This window comes from Struthio camelus, chromosome 29 (assembly GCF_040807025.1).
Source record: "Struthio camelus isolate bStrCam1 chromosome 29, bStrCam1.hap1, whole genome shotgun sequence".
Lineage (NCBI taxonomy): Eukaryota > Metazoa > Chordata > Aves > Struthioniformes > Struthionidae > Struthio > Struthio camelus.
Window position 1 is genome coordinate 2,914,175 of NC_090970.1, and position 18,116 is coordinate 2,932,290.

Genomic DNA, 18,116 nt, shown 5'->3' on the forward strand with positions numbered 1-18,116 from the left:
TGCCCACTTGCCTTCCCCACACTCCCAGCTGCACTGGAAGCCCATCCACATCCCGGCGCTCCCACCCTCGAGCTGCCGTCCACCCCGAACCTGGAGCCCGGCCACCCACAAAGGCATCGCCCGGCCAGTGCCCCGGCCGTGCAGCCGAGGGCAGGGGTCTTCGCCCCAAGTCCCCTGCTCCTGCCCTGCTGCCGGCACCGCTGCTGCTGTGGCCAGGTCAAAGCCTGCTGCCACCAGACGGCCCCAGGGCGCGAGGCAGCTCCAGCTGCCTCCCGGGCTGCACTGGAGCCGGTGAGGAGCGGGCTGCGGTGGGGCTGGCAGCGCCAGGGTGGGTGGGGAGAGGGCAGCTGCCCTGGGCCCCGCTGCGGCTGGGGCTGGGGCCAGGGCTGGGGCTGGGGCCAGCTTTTCCCTGGACAGCTCCCGGAGGAGCCGCTGCGCGGGATCCTCCAGCTCTGCCCCGGCAGCAGCACCAGCGCTCAGGGTGCTGGAGGGGACGTGCCCAGATGGGGGCAGGGGCAGGGGCTGCCCGGGGGGAGCCCCGAGACCTTGTCCGTGCAAGCAGGGCTGGAGCGAGGAAAGCCAGAGCTCAGCTGGAGCTGGAACCAGACCCCTCGCACATGGCAAGGGCTGGAGTACTATTAAATAACCATTAAATGATCCCCCAGAGACTTGGGGATGGGGGCAGCCAGCCCCTGCCCAGCCCAGGCTGTGCTCAGCAGACAGCCGTGCTCCAGGACCTGCCGGGGTCTGGTGCAGGAGAGAGGCCGTGCAAGGCTGGCCTTGTCCCCTCCGTGGGGATGCGCAGAGCTGCAGGAGGACGCAGCTGGCCATGCACCACCCCACCGCTGGGGGAGCAGCCAGCGCTGGGAGGGGTGATGCGAGTTGCTGCTGCGGGACGATGGGCCTGGGGCAGCTTCCCCAGGGTGGGCAGGCAATGCAGGCACCAACCTGGGCTCTTCTCTCCTGCTCCTTCCGGGTCCTGCTGCCTTTCCCAGGACACCTGCGGGTGCCCTGCAAGCCCACGGCTCTGTGCTCCCACACTGCTGCTCACCCGCAGTAGCTGCCCACTGGCCTTTGTCCTCTCTGGGGCCCTTCCCAGCCCAGCCCAGCCCCTCCCCGGCTCTCCCCACCTCCCCTGCCCTCTCCCCAGACCCTCCATCACCCCTTGGTTTTGTGAGTCTCCACTCACTGCCCAGACCAGGCACATGCTGCCCCTGCAGATCCCCTCTGCTCCCCGTGTTGCTGCATATCCCCTTCCAGAAGGACGGGCATCTCTCACCTTCCCAGCAATATGTGGGACAGTCCCCGGCAGATACCTCTTGGAGACTTATCCTTTCAGGGGCCCTGGGCATCCACAAGTGGCAGCTGAATCCAGACCTTGTTCCCTCACACATCACCCTATGAGCGCATCCCCCTTAGCTCACGCAAAACCCATCACAGCAACAGGACTTTGTAGGGTGCAATTCCCTGAGTGCATTCTTGGCACAAGTTTTGGAAGAGGAGCCCAGCCTTCAGGCACAGTACTCAGGAGATCCCCTTTTATTACAGAGATGCTACCTGGGAGGTCATCTCTGACACACTGATAGGTAGATATACAGAAGGCCTCTGGGTCACACAGACAGGGTTTGTGCCTCTGGAGAAGTGGGATGAATTCAAACATTTGTTCACAAACATGTCTATGAGAGAGAACTCCCAAAGCACAGGAGTGGCCTCAGAAAAACTGAAAAAAACTTGTGAGGAGAGCTGGGCAGCTTAGTGCTGCTGAACTAGAACGAGCTGAATCAATTTCTTCAGGGCCTCCTTGAGCTCCTTGTTCCTCATGCTGTAGAGGAGGGGGTTCACTGCTGGAGGCACCACCGCGTACACAACAGCCACCACCAGATCAAGAGCTGGAGAGGACATGGAGGGGGGCTTCAGGTAGGCAAAAAATGAGGTGCTGATAAAGAGGGAGACCACGGCCAGGTGCGGGAGGCACATGGAGAAGGCTTTGTGCCTTCCCTGCTCAGAGGGCATCCTCAGCACAGCTCTGAAGATCTGCACGTAGGACAGCACAATGAAAACAAAACACCCAAGGAATAAACAGGCACTAACCACATTAAGCCAAATTTCCCTGAGGTAGGAGTGTGAGCAGGAGAGCTTGAGGATCTGGGGAATCTCACAAAAGAACTGGTCCAGGACATTGCCTTGGCAGAGAGGAATGGAAAATGTGTTTGCAGTGTGCAGGAGAGCACAGAGGAAACCACTGGCCCAGGCAGCTGCTGCCATTCTGACACAAGCTCTTGTGCCCATGAGGGTCCCATAGTGCAGGGGTCTGCAGATGGCAACGTAGCGGTCATAGGCCATGACTGTGAGGAGAGAATACTCGGCTGAAAACAAGAAGGCAACCAGGAAGACCTGGGCAGCACATGCTGAGTAGGAAATGGTCCTGGTGTCCCACAGAGAATTGGCCATGGATTTGGGGACAGTGGTGGAGATGGAGGCCAGGTCGAGGAGGGCGAGGTGGAGGAGGAAGAAGTACATGGGGGTGTGGAGGCGGTGGTCGCAGGCTACGGCTGTGATGATGAGGCCGTTGGCCAGGAGGGCAGCCAGGTAGGTGCCCAGGAAGAGCGAGAAGTGCAAGAGCTGCAGCTCCCGTGTGTCTGCAAATGCCAGGAGGAGGAACTCGTTGAAGGAGCTGTCATTGGACTTTTTACTTTCTCCGGACATGGGGGACTGTCAAAAGAAGAAAAGACATTGAGCAGTTAGGAGAGAACTTCCAAACAAACTATTCCCTCACTCCCAGAATGTTCTAGTCCTCATGCAACCCCACACATTGCCTCACCTTACTGAGGCAACCACTGGGCAGCTCCCTTGTGTGAATTCCACATTGCAGTGGTTGAGTGTGCTGCTGTGAGGAGCAGGGACCTCTGCCCATGGGCTTCAGAGGACACAGTCCTGCTGTACAGTAGGGGGAACGGGGGAACAGGGTGACCAGCTCTAACATTCCCAGTTTCTGAAAGGTGAAATCCATCGTCTTGTGGAAGGGCTTTACAGCATCTTCATTCCCAATTCTAAAGAATGACTATTGAGAAGTAGAGATTTAAATAACTTTTTTAATATTGTTCATTTTCTCTGAGATGCCCCTGTCACCCTTGGGGAGTGTTTTTTCAAGGTAGAAATCCTCAGCATTTCTTGAGTCCTGAGAGGAAAGCATCCACTGTCACTTGGTAAAGAGGTTTCGTCTGTCTGTTAGCCTTGTTCCCAGGCTGTCCTGTGCTCGCACCTCTTTCACCTGGAGGATGATGTTACCCTTAAAAGAAACCAGCCCCTGCTGAGAGCAGAGCAGTGCACTTTCAAAGGGCAGATCTCCAAACTCCTCACCCTTTCTCCAGGCACCTCAGGCAGCTCTCCACACTCCCCTTCTGGCCAAGGACACTCAGCGCTCTTTGCAGCTGCCCATCTACAGCCTCCCAACACCTTCTCCACACTCTCTGCATCTCTGAACCTTCTTGATAGGTCTGTCAGCTATCAGAGAGAAGCTGAGAGACAGCGGTGCCTTTCTAGAGGGCAGCTCGCAGCCTGACAGGACACCACAGGGAAACAAAGGACTGTTAGGACTGAAGACGGGCTCTCCTTCAGGGAGAGCCAGCTCATTTCCCAGTCCCACGGACTGCATTTCCTGGAGCTCCACAGGTCAGGAGGAGGCTGGAACCCTCCAACCCTGCCATGCACACCCCTCTGTTGCACAGCTTCCAGCATCGGTGTCTGAAGTGCACCTGAACCCCCCCCCCACCAAAGAGCCCAAGAGCAAGAAGAGGAGCAGCATGGAGAGGAGGGGAAACAAGGGGCAGCACAAGGATCCTGCTGCCGAGGGAGGCAAGGAGAGAGACAGACGGGCACTCACAAAAGCCTTCACCTTGCCCACCTGGCCATGCTGCCTCACAGACAGTGAACTTGCAGAGCAGTCACTCTCAGCCCTTTTGTTGGGCAGCACAAAATTAACTCGTGGCAGGAGAGAGGCCCCTCTCCTCTGCCGGAGGTCTGGCTGCAGAGGAGGCAGCTCATGCCCTGGACTCCATGGCTGTCAGGGCAGAGGCTCTGCTGGGCGGGAGAGGAGACACGGGGAGCTTGCTCAGAGGAAGGTGTTTGTATTGGAGGGCCTGACCATGACTTGCACAAATCCATCCTCCCATGATGATTCTGCTAGCAGTTCCTTCTCACTCCCTGCCCATCTCTGCTACCTGCAGCTATCCCTGCTGGCAGCTTTCTCTGTCCCAACACCTTTTCCCTCTCAGTGCTCATCGTCCCCATCCCACCCTCTGTGGGCTCAGTGTAGCCGTACAGAAATCTTCCAGGTCTGGGACTTGGCCAGGGGAATCTCTGTGCTTGCAGGTCCTAAGGAGCAGGTCACATAAACCCTGAGGAATCCCATAAAGGTGATGCTGGTGCTGTGGTAGTTTGAGATGGGGTTGAAGGGGTTTGCTGAGCTTTCTCACAGACCTCCTGATCTCGGAGTGCGAACGTCTGTGAGTCCCAAGTCCTTGCAAAACCAGAAAACTCTTTCCTTTTTTCTCCCTGCCCGAATTAGGAAACAGAAAGCCCTGGAAGGAAAGCTCCTTCCATTTCAAGCAGCCTGTTTTTTCACCTTCCTCTGCAGGGCAGGGACACTGCTCTGAATCACAGCCTTGGGCAGACTTGTGTGCATGTCCCACCCTTACAGCCCTGCAGCCATCCCTGGGAGAGGGTAGCAGAATGCCCCGTCCCTGTGACAGTGTGCCAGGGAATCTCTGCTCTAAAGCATCTCCTCCTCCCATACACTGGAAAAGCCACGAGAGTGATCTTTAAAAAGCTTGTCATGGGGTGAGCTGGGTTCAGAGGAACCCCTCCAGGAGCCTCAGTAGCGTTGTCCTTCAGCCAGAGACTTACTGTGTCAAGAGCTGGGACAGTCTTCTACAGTGAACTGTCAGCCGTCCTCCCACTCCACACTGCCCTTCACTTCTCTCTGCCTTCTCTCAGCTCCTCTCAGCAGCAGCAGGCAGTGCCCACAGCCCTGCTGCTCTTGGCAGAGGAGCTGCTCCTGCACACAGCGGGACACATGGGCACTGCTGCCACGGTGCCATGACCTCCTTCAATCTCACAAGCCTGGACCCCTTCAGCAACAGTGGCCCAATTAAAGGCAGAAGTTCTCTGTCCCTTGTGCTCCCTCCTTCTGGGAAACGTTCCCTGAAGTAGACTAAAATAATCACCGATGGTCCCTCTCTGAACACTGAAGGAAGACTGATTCCAGCATTACAATCTATCTCCTCAGAGGAAGGTCACCTGCTAAAGGGGGAAACATCTCCCTCTGGAAGCCCTTCTTTCTGCTTCTTACCTAGGCAGGACTCCTAGAGAGGGGCAAGAAGGAAGTTCATTTCCCCATGGTTCAGGTTTTCATTCAGATGAGTCCATCTGGGAATCTCATGCCAGTTTAGAAGTCCTGGGGCGGCAGTGGCATTCAGATCATTCACCTGAACTCCAGAAACACACAGGAGGTGGGATTCCCCTTGTCCAACCTGAAGTGTGCCCAGCAGAGATGTCTGCATGGGAGCTCCTTGTCTCAGCTCCTGTTGTAATCCCTGGAGGTGGAGAGTGGGAGTCAGCTGCTCACACACAAACACCTGGGGACATTGGAGGAGACAGAGGTGGTCCAAGGCATGTGCCAGTGTCTGCTTGCTCTGATGGAGCCACTCTGAGACTCACATCCTTCTGGAGCATCAGGTGGGGGTGAGGTGGGGAATTTCCTTGGCCATCTGAAATGACCCCAGATGCCTAATACTGCTAGGCACCCACTCACGAGGAAGATGAGACATATCCAGATCTGTTACCAACAGCTCATGTCATTCAGTGCAGACACTTGATTTCATGACCTAGAAATAGCCTCACAGGGCCATGTCAGATGCTTGGGGTGTGCAGCACAACTGCATGCTTCTAGCAGATACACCATGGCACCTACAGGGAAACCATGGCCCCTTTTTCAGTGCTTGCTGGGCAAGTGCCCCAGGGCATCTCACGTTTCCTACCTGTGTCCACACAACGGAATCCCACCACGACCCTTAGGCCACATCCATCCTGCCTGCATTCAAGCGTGCTGCATAAATGGGAGGCACATCACACCAAGGTCTCCACTCTAGTCTCTGCACTCTCCAACCCTTCTGGCTCTCCTGTCCCTGAACCTCTTCTCACCCTTCCACATGATATGAACAGCCACTGGGCTAGTGATGTCCTCTGGGTGGCTGCATCGCAGGCTGCCCAGACCCAGGGACTTCTTTAGTGGCATCTTGTCCTTCCTGGAGATCGCTTCACCTCTGTCACAGGCCCCCAAGGTGCTGCAGAATCAGCTCAGGAAGCAAACCCCTCTCCTGCCATTCCTGCACAGCCTAGCTCTGTTTCTCCCTGGCCTTGGACACTGCAGGGTTTCCACTCTGTTAGTGAGAACCTCCTTCCACCATCACATTGCTACCTGCTAGGCATGCCAACATGTCACCCCTTGCAGTCAAAGCCTTTGCCTACAGAAGGTCCTTGGGAACATGTTTCCCTGTGACAAATCTTCTGTCCGTGCCACAGCTGAGGTGCTGAACTCCACATATATGCAGACATATGCAGCCTGGGGCACAGCCAGGAGCAAACGGAGATGCCCAAGCTGTCACAGCACTGCCACATGCTTGGAATAACTGAGATGGGGTGGGGTCACTTGCATGACTGGAGTCCTCCAATGGCAGAGTACAAGGTCTTCAGGAAACTCCACCAGGGAAGATGAGGAGGAGGAGGAGGCCCTGTGTGGGAAGGGCACATTGCACAGCATCGTGTCCAGGTGGGTTTTCAATCTCTCCAGGCAAGAAGACTCCACAACCTCTCTGGGCAACCTCTTCCAGGGCTCTGTCACTCTCACAGGCAAGAAGGTTTCCCTCAGATTCAGGTGGAACTTCCCCTGATGACACAAATTGTCCACAACAGCACACCTGCTGCAGGAGAGCTGACTGCCAGCCCAGGCCTCACCAAGAGGCCCCAAGCACCCCCTGCACCCTCACCCCTGTAGAGCTGCATCTGCTGGCAGAGGGTCTCTCTGCGTCCAAGCTTCTGACACAGCTGAGGCAGCGACTCCAACAGCTACTGGGGAATGTCCTCTCCAGCATGACATGACCATATCTGAGCAAGCATACACTACTACGATTGGAAACAAAGGTGCCTTTTTGCACCCTGCTGTGCAGACTGCGGCCTCTCTTCACTGCACTCCAGGAGCTGCACTCTAGGCCTGGCTCTTCTATAGGCCTAGCACTGACTCACAGGGTGCTTGACTCACCCGAATCAAGGAGCAAAGGCCCCAACTCCCTCTCCTCAGGGGCAACCAACAGAGCTCCTTAGCGGCAGCTCCACCTAGCTAGAGCTGCTCCCAGGAGAAGTTAAGGCCTCCTGTAGTTGTCCTTGCCTAGCTCTCCTTTCCTGTTTCCAGCAATCACCTTCTAGTTCCTTGGGGTCCACAGAAAGCCCTCTCCCCCTACAACTTCCAACAAGGTCCTCAAAAGTTCTAAGCAGAGCCCACACACTGCTGCACCAGCTGCTGCCTCTGTTTGCTGCCTCTGTTCTCTGTGGTCTGGCCTCCTTTTGGCAGGGACTTGGAAAGCCACCTCTCTGACAGTCTTCAAGGGGGATGGAGCCTCCCTTCTGCAAGAGTCACCCTGAGACTATTCAGAGACAAGGAACGGTGGTTGTAGGGACATTCTCAAACTCCAGCAGCTGCACAGCTGGGAGATGGTCACTTCACACACTTCTGAATGAGCCAAGGTGCAGGTCCTGAGGCATTGCACTGCCTTCCAGGCTCTGCACTGCAGCCTGGACAGCAGCCCTGCAGTGTGTGTGCACGTCCTGAGAAGCCCAGGAGCAAAACTGTGGGAGATCCAGGGCACTAGGTGCTGTACAGCCTCCCGGGAAAGCCAGGGTGCTGGGGGGGGGGGGAACCAGGGGGCCAGGGACTGTAGCCAGGGGAGAAGCAAGAAGCCCTGCCCTGAGGTGATGCTGAAAAGCCCAAGGATCAGCTGAGCTCCAGAGGTGGGAAATGGCTTTCCCCAGGCTCAGCCTGGGCAACAGTCATGGGAAATGAGAACACTGCCCCAAATTTGCTCCCCAGCCTTGCCCATGGTTATGGAACATGGGAAGCACCAGGGTCCCACGTAAAGCCCTCTGGATGATGCGTGTTAAGGGCCTATTTGCTCTTTTCTGGCATCTCATCTCTCTCCTAAGCACCGCAGACTGAGAAACCTTGCTGAGGCCTTTTCAAAACAAAGAGCCTGCTTTGGTGCCTGAAGGAGGAAGGCTGCGTCCTGTCCCTTCCTGTCCTACATCCTCCTTTGACAAGAAGAGTGACCCACAGGAGAAACCTGTCTCACCAGTCTCACCAAAGCATCGCAGCCCATTGCCACCCTTTGTGCTGTTTGACCTCACATGATTTTGATCCCATCTTTAACAAGTGTCAAGCCCCTAACATAGCACCAAAACCCAGCTTCCCACACAGGTCTGCCTGGTTGGTGCAGGGGCAAAGAAGTGACCTCTCCCGTGACCCATCTTAGATTTTTCACAACCTTTGTCACCCTCTGGTCACATTCGTGAAGGAGTTATCAGCAAGTTTTGGAAACTAACTGGGATGTAGGCAGGTGATTGCTTTCCAGGACGTGAGGGGAAGTCTCTCTGCTCTCTCCCTGGCTGTGCCATCTCCATGGCGGTGACCTACTGAGCCCAGAGATGACACGGGCTGAGGTCACAGTGGGATGTGCCGCATCACAGAGAGGTCTCTCCCCGGTGCCATGGGAGAGCCCTCACTTCCCTGCAAGGCCAGGGCACAGCTCACACACTCCCCACTGCTGCCCTTCAGAGCTGCTCCCCAGCAAGGAGGGAGGACAGGAGGCAGTGGGGCTGCACTGTGGGGCTCCTCACCAACAGGCACAAGAGCAGGGACACATTGGAGAGGAATTGTGGGGGAAGTAAGTCCTTTTTCCCTGGAGGGAGAGGCGAGCCGAAGGAAAGGGACCAAACGAGATGGAGACTGCTGGACCAAGAACATTAGCCCAGACCACAGGTACTTGCTTTCCAGTGCTCCTGCAGCTCTCCACCAAGGGTAAGGGATTGAGGAACTCCTTCCTGAGGTGTCGCACAGAGACTGTGAAATGCAAAAACAGTTGTTGGACCTGGGCTGTGGGGCTGTCTGGACAGGTCTGGGGGCAGCCACAAGAGCCCTGCTGGAGGGTCCCATCTGGCTCAGGGCACAATGGGGCAGGCAGGAGTGCTGGGTCCTGGGGCTGGGGCTGTCCTGAGCCCCGAGGCTCCTGTGGGGCTGGCTCCATCCCCTCCTGGTGGGGTGGGAGGAAATTCAGGCCCAAGTTTCCCTGGAAGTGGGTCCCCCCTTGGGGTCTGGCTCTGGCAGGAAAGGGGTCCTGGCTCCCAGAGGCTGCAATGTCCACCAGATCCCATGGGGATCTCAAGAGCCTGCTGGAAATGCCCACAGAGGACATGAAACCTTCCCCTTGTAACAGCCCTCAACATGGTGCCTGACCCACCACCAACGATGGTGGGAGGAAGGAGCTGCCTGCTGGGTCATGTGTCTGCAATGTTGCCATGGCATCGCCCCCAGTGCTGCCCTGCTACTGGCTGACAAGAGGAGGAGGGTAGGGTTGGGTTGCCTGATGTCTCTATCAGCCCATCACAGTCCAGCACGTGGGTTAAAGACACTTATAAGTGCAGCGGGAGCAAAGCAGGAGAGCAGGAGTGGGAGTGAGTGGGTCTGTAGGTGTGTTCCCATGCTGGCCCTGGCCGTGTGGGGCTGCTCTCCTCCAGGAGCTGCCACGGGGTTAGGACCATAGGACAGAGGTGCCTGGGCCCCAGGGGAGCTGTCCTGCAATCCAGATGTGCTGGCCGGCCCCAAGCAGCTGCGCTGGGCGGTACAGTGTGGTTTGGCCGAGATTGGTCTGCAAGATGGGAATGCTCTTTCTGCCCTTGGATTGGTGGAGGTGGGAAGGGAGCAGGAGCAGAGGTGGGAGTGGATGTTCAGAGGAAGTGCTTGTTGCTGCCTCTTGGAGGACTAGAAGGAAACAGAAGGGCTGGAGAGTGGGCCTGGGTGTGTTTTGGGGGCATTTTGGGGGTGGTGTCCTGGCTGCTGGCCTGTGTGGTGGTGTGGCCTGTGTGTGCCTGCTGCAGAGGGGTGTGCTGACTGTCCACGCTGTGTGAGGGGAGGGGTGGGGGTGAGGTGTGTGCCAGAAGTTGGGTGGCGTGTGGTGGGGAGAGGCGGTGGCCCCAGGGTGTTGGTGCTCAGTGTGCAGGAGGAGGCGTGTGGAGAGAGCAGTGGTGTGCGTGGGCAGTGCCATGAGGCTGTGGAGGTGGGGAGCGCTGCGAGGTGAGCAGGTGCCTTGGCTGCTGGGGCCCCGGCTGCCCTGGTGGCCCCGTGAGCCAGGCACGCTGGCAGCCGGCTGCCTTCTGCCCGCTCAGCTTCAGGCCTGGAGTTTCCTCCGCTCTTGCCAGGCTCTGCAGCCAGGACCCACACGAAAGTGCAGGGAGCGCTTCTCCTTGCTCTGAGAGCTGTACGAGGCATGCTTTGTCCTCCTTTCCTCTCGGTTGCTTTTTGTGGGGAGAGCTTTGGTCTTGCAGCAGTGTTGGCTGAAGGAGCAGGAGGCCGGGGGAGTTGCTCGTTCCCGGCTGGGCGTTATTGTGAGGTCACTTGTGTGTCAGAGGCTTGTAGGTCAGTGGCGGGCAGGCGGCTGGGAAGGTGGCAGTGAGGTCCTGTCTTTTGGAGTTGCTGATAGGGCAGCAGGAGGCAGCTGGCTGGGAAGGTGCTTGTGAGGTGAGTGCAGAGAGAGCAGCCCCGGTTGCCCATGGCTGGGAAGTGACTCGGAGGTCCCGCCTGTCCCCACAGTATGTAGACCTGCAGCGTGGCTTAGACATTGGAGGTGAAATCTAGGCTTGCCAGTGTGTGCGTGGTGTGGAAATTGTGCCCCAAGAAAAGAGAGGGACCTGGTGAGAGTTGTCTCAGCCCGGGCAACATTCATGGGAAATCAGAACACTTCCCCAGATTTGCTCCCCAGCCTTGCCCATGGTTATGGAACATGGGAAGCACCAGGGTCCCACGTAAAGCCCTCTGGATGATGCGTGTTAAGGGCCTAGTTGCTCTTTTCTGGCATCTCATCTCTCTCCTAAGCACCGCAGACTGAGAAACCTTGCTGAGGCCTTTTCAAAACAAAGAGCCTGCTTTGGTGCCTGAAGGAGGAAGGCTGCGTCCTGTCCCATGCTGTCCTACATCCTCCTTTGATAAGAAGAGTGACCCACAGGAGAAACCAGTCTTGATGCTCACCAAAGCATCGCAGCCCATGGCCACCCTTTGTGCTGTTTGACCTCACATGATTTTGATCCCATCTTTAACAAGTGGCAAACCCTAAACATAGCCCCAAACCCCCGCTTCCCGCACAGGTCTGCCCTGTGCAGAGACCTGTTGGTGCAGGGGCACAGAAGTGACCTCTGCCGTGACCCATCTTAGATTTTTCACAGCCTTTGTCACCATCTGGTCACGTTCCTGAAGGATTTATCAGCCAGTTTTGGAAACTAACTGGGGTGAGGGCAGGTGATTGCTTTGCAGAACATGGAGGAAAATCTCTCTGCTCTCTCCCTGGCTGTGCCATCTCCATGGCGGTGACCTACTGAGCCCAGAGATGACACGGGCTGAGGTCACAGTGGGACGTGCCGCATCACAGAGAGGTCTCTCCCCGGTGCCATGGGAGAGCCCTCACTTCCCTGCAAGGCCAGGGCACAGCTCACACACTCCCCACTGCTGCCCTTCAGAGCTGCTCCCCAGCAAGGAGGGAGGACAGGAGGCAGTGGGGCTGCACTGTGGGGCTCCTCACCAACAGACACAAGAGCAGGGACACATTGGAGAGGAATTGTGGGTGACGAGGCAGGAAGAGAGTCCTTTTTCCCTGGAGGGAGAGGCGAGCCGAAGGAAAGGGGCCAAACGAGATGGAGACTGCTGGACCAAGAACATTAGCCCAGACCACAGGTACTTGTTTTCCAGTGCTCCTGCAGCTCTCCACCAAGGGTAAGGGATTCAGGAGCTCCTTCTTGAGGTGTCGCACAGAGACTGTGAAATGCAAAAACAGCTGTGGGTCCTGGGCTGTGGGGGTGTCTGGACAGGGCTGGGGGCGGCCACAAGAGCCCTGCTGGAGGGTCCCGTCTGGCTCAGGGCACAATGGGGCAGGCAGGAGTGCTGGGTCCTGGGGCTGGGGCTGTCCTGAGCCCCGAGGCTCCTGTGGGGCTGGCTCCATCCCCTCCTGGTAGGGTGGGAGGAAATTCAGGCCCAAGTTTCCCTGGAAGTGGGTCCCCCCTTGGGGTCTGGCTCTGGCAGGAAAGAGGTCCTGTGTCCCAGAGGCTGCAATGTCCACCAGATCCCATGGGGATCTCAAGAGCCTGCTGGAAATGCCCACAGAGGACATGAAACCTTCCCCTTGTAACAGCCCTCAACATGGTGCCTGACCCACCACCAACGATGGTGGGAGGAAGGAGCTGCCTGCTGGGTCATGTGTCTGCAATGTTGCCATGGCATTGCCCCCAGTGCTGCCCTGCTACTGGCTGACAAGAGGAGGAGGGTAGGGTTGGGTTGCCTGATGTCTCTATCAGCCAATCACAGTCCAGCATGTGGGTTAAAGAGAGTTATAAGTGCAGTGGGAGCAAAGCAGGAGAGTAGAAGTGGGAGTGAGTGGGTCTGTAGGTCTGTTCCCATACCGGCCCCAGCCCCGGCCCCGGCCCCGACCCCGGTCCTGGTCCTGGCCCCAGAACAGGGGCAGTGGTGCTGACAGCAAGGCTCCTTTCCTCCAGGAGCTGCCAGCGGAGTTAGGACCACGGGACAGAGTGGCCTGGGCCCCAGGCGAACTGCCCTGCAAGCCAGACATGCTGGCTGGCCATGAGCACCTGCGCCGGGGCAGCGCAGTAGGGCTGGGTGAGGTTTTTCTCCAAGATGGGAATGCTCTTTCTGCCCTTGGATTGGTGGAGGTGGGAAGGGAGCAGGAGCAGAGGTGGGAGTGGATGTTCAGAGGAAGTGCTTGTTGCTGCCTCTTGGAGGACTAGAAGCAAACGGGAGGGCTGGAGAGTGGGCCTGGGTGTGTTTTGGGGGCATTTGGGGGTGGTTTCCTGGCTGCTGCCCTGTGTGGTGGTGTGGCCTGTGTGTGCCTGCTGCAGCGGGGTGTGCTGGCTGTCCACCATGTGTGAGGCGCTGGGTGGGGGTGAGGTGTGTCGCAGAAGTTGGGTGGCGTGTGGTGGGGAGAGGCGGTGGCCCCAGGGTGTTGGTGCTCAGCATGGGAGGAGACATGTGGAGAGAGCAGTGCTGTGCGTGGAGAGTGCCATGAGGCTGGGGAGGTGGGGAGCGCTGCGAGGTGAGCAGGTGCCTTGGCTGCTGGGGCCCCGGCTGCCCTGGTGGCCCCATGAGCCAGGCACGCTGGCAGCCGGCTGCCTTCTGCCCGCTCAGCTTCACGCCTGGAGTTTCCTCCGCTCTTGCCAGGCTCTGCAGCCAGCACCCACCCGAAAGTGCAGGGAGCGCTTCTGCTTGCTCTGAGAGCTGTACGAGGCATGCTTTTCCCTCCTTTCCTCTCGGTTGCTTTTTGTGGGGAGAGCTTTGGTCTTGCAGCAGTGTTGGCTGAAGGAGCAGGAGGTTATGGGAGGTGCTCGTTCCCAGCTGGGCGTTAGCGTGCTGGAAGGTGTTTGGAGGAGTGAAGGCCTTGTGGAGAGGTGTTCTTGGGAGAGGGGCAGGTGTGTTCTTGGGAGAGGACTCTCGAGGGTGGCTGATTCCTTCCTGTGCCCAATCTCCCTGGACAAGGAGTCCCTTGGAGGAGGGAAGGCAAGGCAAAGGTGGCCTGCAAGGGATGCGCAGCCCAGGTCTCTCTTCCTTCCAGCTGCTGTCTCGGCAAGTTCCTGTACTGTCCTGCTGCAGGGTGAGCTTTGTGTGCTGCAGCAGGGCAACGAGAGAGCCCCCATGGGCAGGCATGAGAGTGCGAGGTGTGGTGTTGTGAGGTGCTGACACTGCTGAGCCGGGGAAGGTGGTGGTGTTGGCCTGAGGTTTGGGTGGGAGTGAGGAGCCCCACAGAGCCCTAGGGGCATTGCTGCGAGTCTCTGGAGCCAAGGGAGTGGTGGTGAGCACAGCCGTCCCCCAAGCAGCCTGGCGGCTTGTGGGCAGGCATTGTGGACGCTGAGCGCTGGAAGCCCTTTCCCCTTGGCGTTTTCTCCCTGAGCGCTTTGAGAGTTGCCACTCCTTTTTTGGGAGGTGGGGAGAGTCCTAGAGCCTTTGCATTGTGACCACTCTTGTTTTTCGGACTGCTCCCTGCTGACGCCGTGATGGGGTCGTGTCCTTGCAGGCCTGAGAAATGCAGGGGCCAAAGAGTGGAGCACTAGGCGGTCAAGAGCTTGCTAAGAGAAGAGAGGGAAGTGGTCCTTGCTGCAGGCTGCTGCCTGGTGCTGCTTTGAAGGAGAGCTCCTGGCACCAGACGTGAGGACAAACCAGCTTGGCCCTGCCACACGCCCAGCTCCTTCAGTGGGTGGCTTAGCTGGTGCTCTCGGGCTCTGCCTGGGCCATGCCAGGGGGGACCCTGGAGGCAGAGCCTGTGCTGGCTTTTCCATGTGGCAGCCGCCCTGCTGAAAGCTGCTGGCTTGGCTCGAGGCTTGGCTTGCGAGAGAAATCCCCAGCCTTGCTGAGGCAGGGCAAGGCAAAGGCTTGAGAGCAGCGGAAGCCTTGTGCTGTTTCCCTGGTTGGAAGTGTGCTTGTCTAAGGCTGGTGCACTGGCCCTGTCCGTACTGCTGAGTGTGTCTGTGTGCTGCCATGAGGTCATTGGTGAGCTCCCTGAGCACGGCCCGAGAGAGGGGGAGTGGTGCCAAAGAGTTTTGTCCTCCTTCCTTGAAGCCCCAAAGGGCCCCTCAGTAGGGAGGCCTGTGGGGTGAGGGCCTTGAGGGCACGTGAGGCACAAGAGAGAGGCAAGAGCTGGCGTGATGCACCTCCTGGGAGAGCACTTACTCTGTGCTTTGTGGAGGTGGGAAGGGAGCAGGCTCTGGGGTGAGCCGGGATGTTCAGAGGAAGTGCCTGTGGAAAGGCTCTGGAGTACTAGAAGCAAGCGGAAGGGTTGGAGAATGGGTCTTGGTGTGTTTTGGGGCCCTTCCCCATGGTCCCTTCTGCTCGGAAAAACTGCATGTCGGAGGGCCCCGAGAGAGGCTGTGCCCACGCGTCATGCCGTGGCCTGGCCGTTGGTGGTGCTCCATGCCTCTTGCTGGGCCCTGAGACCTGTGGCCCTGGAAGCAGCCTGAAGGGTGTTGGCAGAGCAGCTCTGAGCGTGGCAGCTGTTGTGCTTTTGCAGGGCCTTGGAGGCTGGGGAAGGGCCCGTCCTCCCCTTGCCGTTGTCATTAGCCCTGCTGTCGGGGATAATGGGGGAAGAGCTGCTGAGTGCTGCCTCTGCTGGTGTCCCCAGCTGAGATGCCCTCGCCTTCAGTCCTTCCCCATGTCCCAAACTGTCAGGGCACCAAATCAGAGAGTGCTTGTTGTCCTTGATGTGTAGGGGATGTGCTGGCTTGGTTCAGTCCTTCCTTGGGGCAGGAAGTGGCCTTTGGAGTTGCGGGAAGGCTTCTTGCTCTGACTGGGACACAAGGCCCCGCTGTCTTCTGCTTCATGGTCACTGCTCCCACGCAATTGGCCCCTTAGGAGATGTTGCCACGAATCCCTTGCAGGCCTTTCTCCGGTTCGTAAGCTTCACAGGCTCAGTGTGGGTACTGACTGGGAAGAAGGTGATCTTCTCTTGGGGCAGGAACTGGCCCGTCCTGGGTGTTTTGCTGCACTAGGAGCAGTGTGAGGCACCAGGGTGAGTGAGGGAGGCCGTTCAGGATCTGGCTCAGCCTTGGGGAGAGCAGGGGCAGCTGCAGGGGGCAACAGCCACGAGGTCCCTAGTGTCTGTGAGAGCTGTGCCAGCAAATCACCACTGCCCAATCAGTTCTTTGTCGGTAGCTGAGAGGCCAGCAGGGGCCATGTGGCTCGGCTGCTGATTCTGAGGTCCCTTGGGGCTGAGGAGCTGAGAGGCCAGCTGCAGGAACAAGGCTGGCGTGTTGTCTGTAAGGTCCCTTCTGCAAGGGTTACGTGATTGGCTAGCAGGAGGCGTGTGGCTGGGAAGGTGCTTGTGAGGTGTCTTCTGGCTGAGCAGTTGCTGGGGCAGCAGCAGGTGCACAGCTGGGACACGGACTTTGGAGGTGACGTCAGCCTGAGCAGCTGGGAGGTCAGCGTTTGGCTGATGGCTGAGGAAGTTATTGTGAGGTCACTTGTGTGTCAGGGGCTTGTAGGGCAGTGGCAGGCAGACGGCTGGGAAGGTGGCCGTGAGGTCCTGTCTTTTGGAGTGGCTGATAGGGCAGCAGGAGGCAGGTGGCTGGGAAGGTGCTTGTGAGGTGACTGCAGAGAGAGCAGCCCCGGTTGCCCATGGCTGGGAAGTGACTCGGAGGTCCCGCCTGTCCCCACAGTATGTAGGCCTGCAGCGTGGCTTAGACATTGGAGGTGAAATCTAGGCTTGCCAGTGTGTGTGTGGTGTTGAAATTGAGCCCCATGAAAAGAGAGGGGCCTGGTGAGCTTTGTCTGCAAGATGGGAATGCTCTTTCTGCCCTTGGGTTGGTGGAGGTGGGAAGGGAGCAGGAGCAGAGGTGTAAGTGGATGTTCAGAGGAAGTGCTTGTTGCTGCCTCTTGGAGGACTGGAAGGAAACGGAAGGGCTGGAGAGTTGTCCTGGGTGTGATTTGGGGCATTTGGGGGTGGTTTCCTGGCTGCTGGCCTGTGTGGTGGTGTGGCCTGTGTGTGCCTGCTGCAGAGGGGCGTGCTGGCTGTCCACCGTGTGTGAGGGGAGGGGTGGGGGTGAGGTGTGTGCCAGAAGTTGGGTGGCGTGTGGTGGGGAGAGGCGGTGGCCCCAGGGTGTTGGTTCTGGGTGCGGGAGGAGGCGTGTGGAGAGAGCAGTGGTGTGCGTGGGCAGTGCCATGAGGCTGGGGAGGTGGGGAGCGCTGCGAGGTGAGCAGGTGCCTTGGCTCCTGGGGCCCTGGCTGCCCTGGTGGCCCCATGAGCCAGGCGCGCTGGCAGCCGGCTGCCTTCTGCCCGCTCAGCTTCAGGCCTGGAGTTTCCTCCGCTCTTGCCAGGCTCTGCAGCCAGCACCCACCCGAAAGTGCAGGGAGCGCTTCTCCTTGCTCTGAGAGCTGTACGAGGCATGCTTTTCCCTCCTTTCCTCTCGGTTGCTTTTTGTGGGGAGAGCTTTGGTCTTGCAGCAGTGTTGGCTGAAGGAGCAGGAGGCCGGGGGAGGTGCTCGCTCCCGGCTGGGCGTTAGCGTGCTGGAAGGTGTTTGGAGGAGTGAAGGCCTTGTGGAGAGGTGTTCTTGGGAGAGGGGCAGGTGTGTTCTTGGGAGAGGACTCTCGAGGAGGGCTGATTCCTTCCTGTGCCACATCTCCCTGGACAAGGAGTGCCTTGGAGGAGGGAAGGCAAGGCAAGGGTGGCCTGCAAGGGATGCGCAGCCCCGGCCTCTCTTCCTTCCAGCTGCCGTCTCGGCAAGTTCCTGCACCGTCCTGCTGCAGGGTGAGCTTTGTGTGCTGCAGCAGGGCAGCGAGAGAGCCCCCATGGGCAGGCAGGAGTGTGTGAGGTGTGGTGTTGTGAGGTGCTGATGCGGGGAAGGTGGTGGTGTTGGCCTGAGGTTTGGGTGGGAGTAAGGAGCCCCACGGAGCTCTAGGTGCATTGCTGCGAGTCTCTGGAGCCAAGGGAGTGGTGGTGAGCACAGCCGTCCTCCCAGCAGCCTGCCGGCTTGGGGGCAGGCATTGTGAACGCTGAGCGCTGGAAGCCCTTTCCCCTTGGGGTTTTCTCCCTGAGCGCTTTGAGAGTTGCCACTCCTTTTTTGGGAGGTGGGGAGAGTCCTGGAGCCTTTGCATTGTGACCACTCTTGTTTTTCGGACTGCTCCCGGCTGACACCGTGATGGGGTCGTGTCCTTGCAGGCCTGAGAAATGCAGGGGCCAAAGAGTGGAGCACTAGGGGCTCAAGTGCTTGCTAAGGGAAGAGAGGGAAGTGGTCCTTGCTGCAGGCTG

The 18,116-nt window shown here is 58.4% G+C and overlaps 1 protein-coding gene across 1 annotated transcript in view; it reads right to left on the reverse strand.

Moving 5' to 3' along the window:
- Positions 1-1,752: 1,752 nt before the first annotated feature.
- LOC138062744 (olfactory receptor 14I1-like) overlaps positions 1,753-18,116 on the reverse strand; it is a 36,694-nt gene continuing 20,330 nt past the window's right edge. Inside the window, exons 4-5 of the mRNA XM_068921751.1 lie at positions 2,598-2,712; positions 1,753-1,889 (exon numbers count right to left, since the gene is read on the reverse strand). Coding sequence (XP_068777852.1) covers positions 1,753-1,889; positions 2,598-2,712 — 252 coding nt within the window. The remainder of the gene's footprint in view (positions 1,890-2,597; positions 2,713-18,116) is intronic.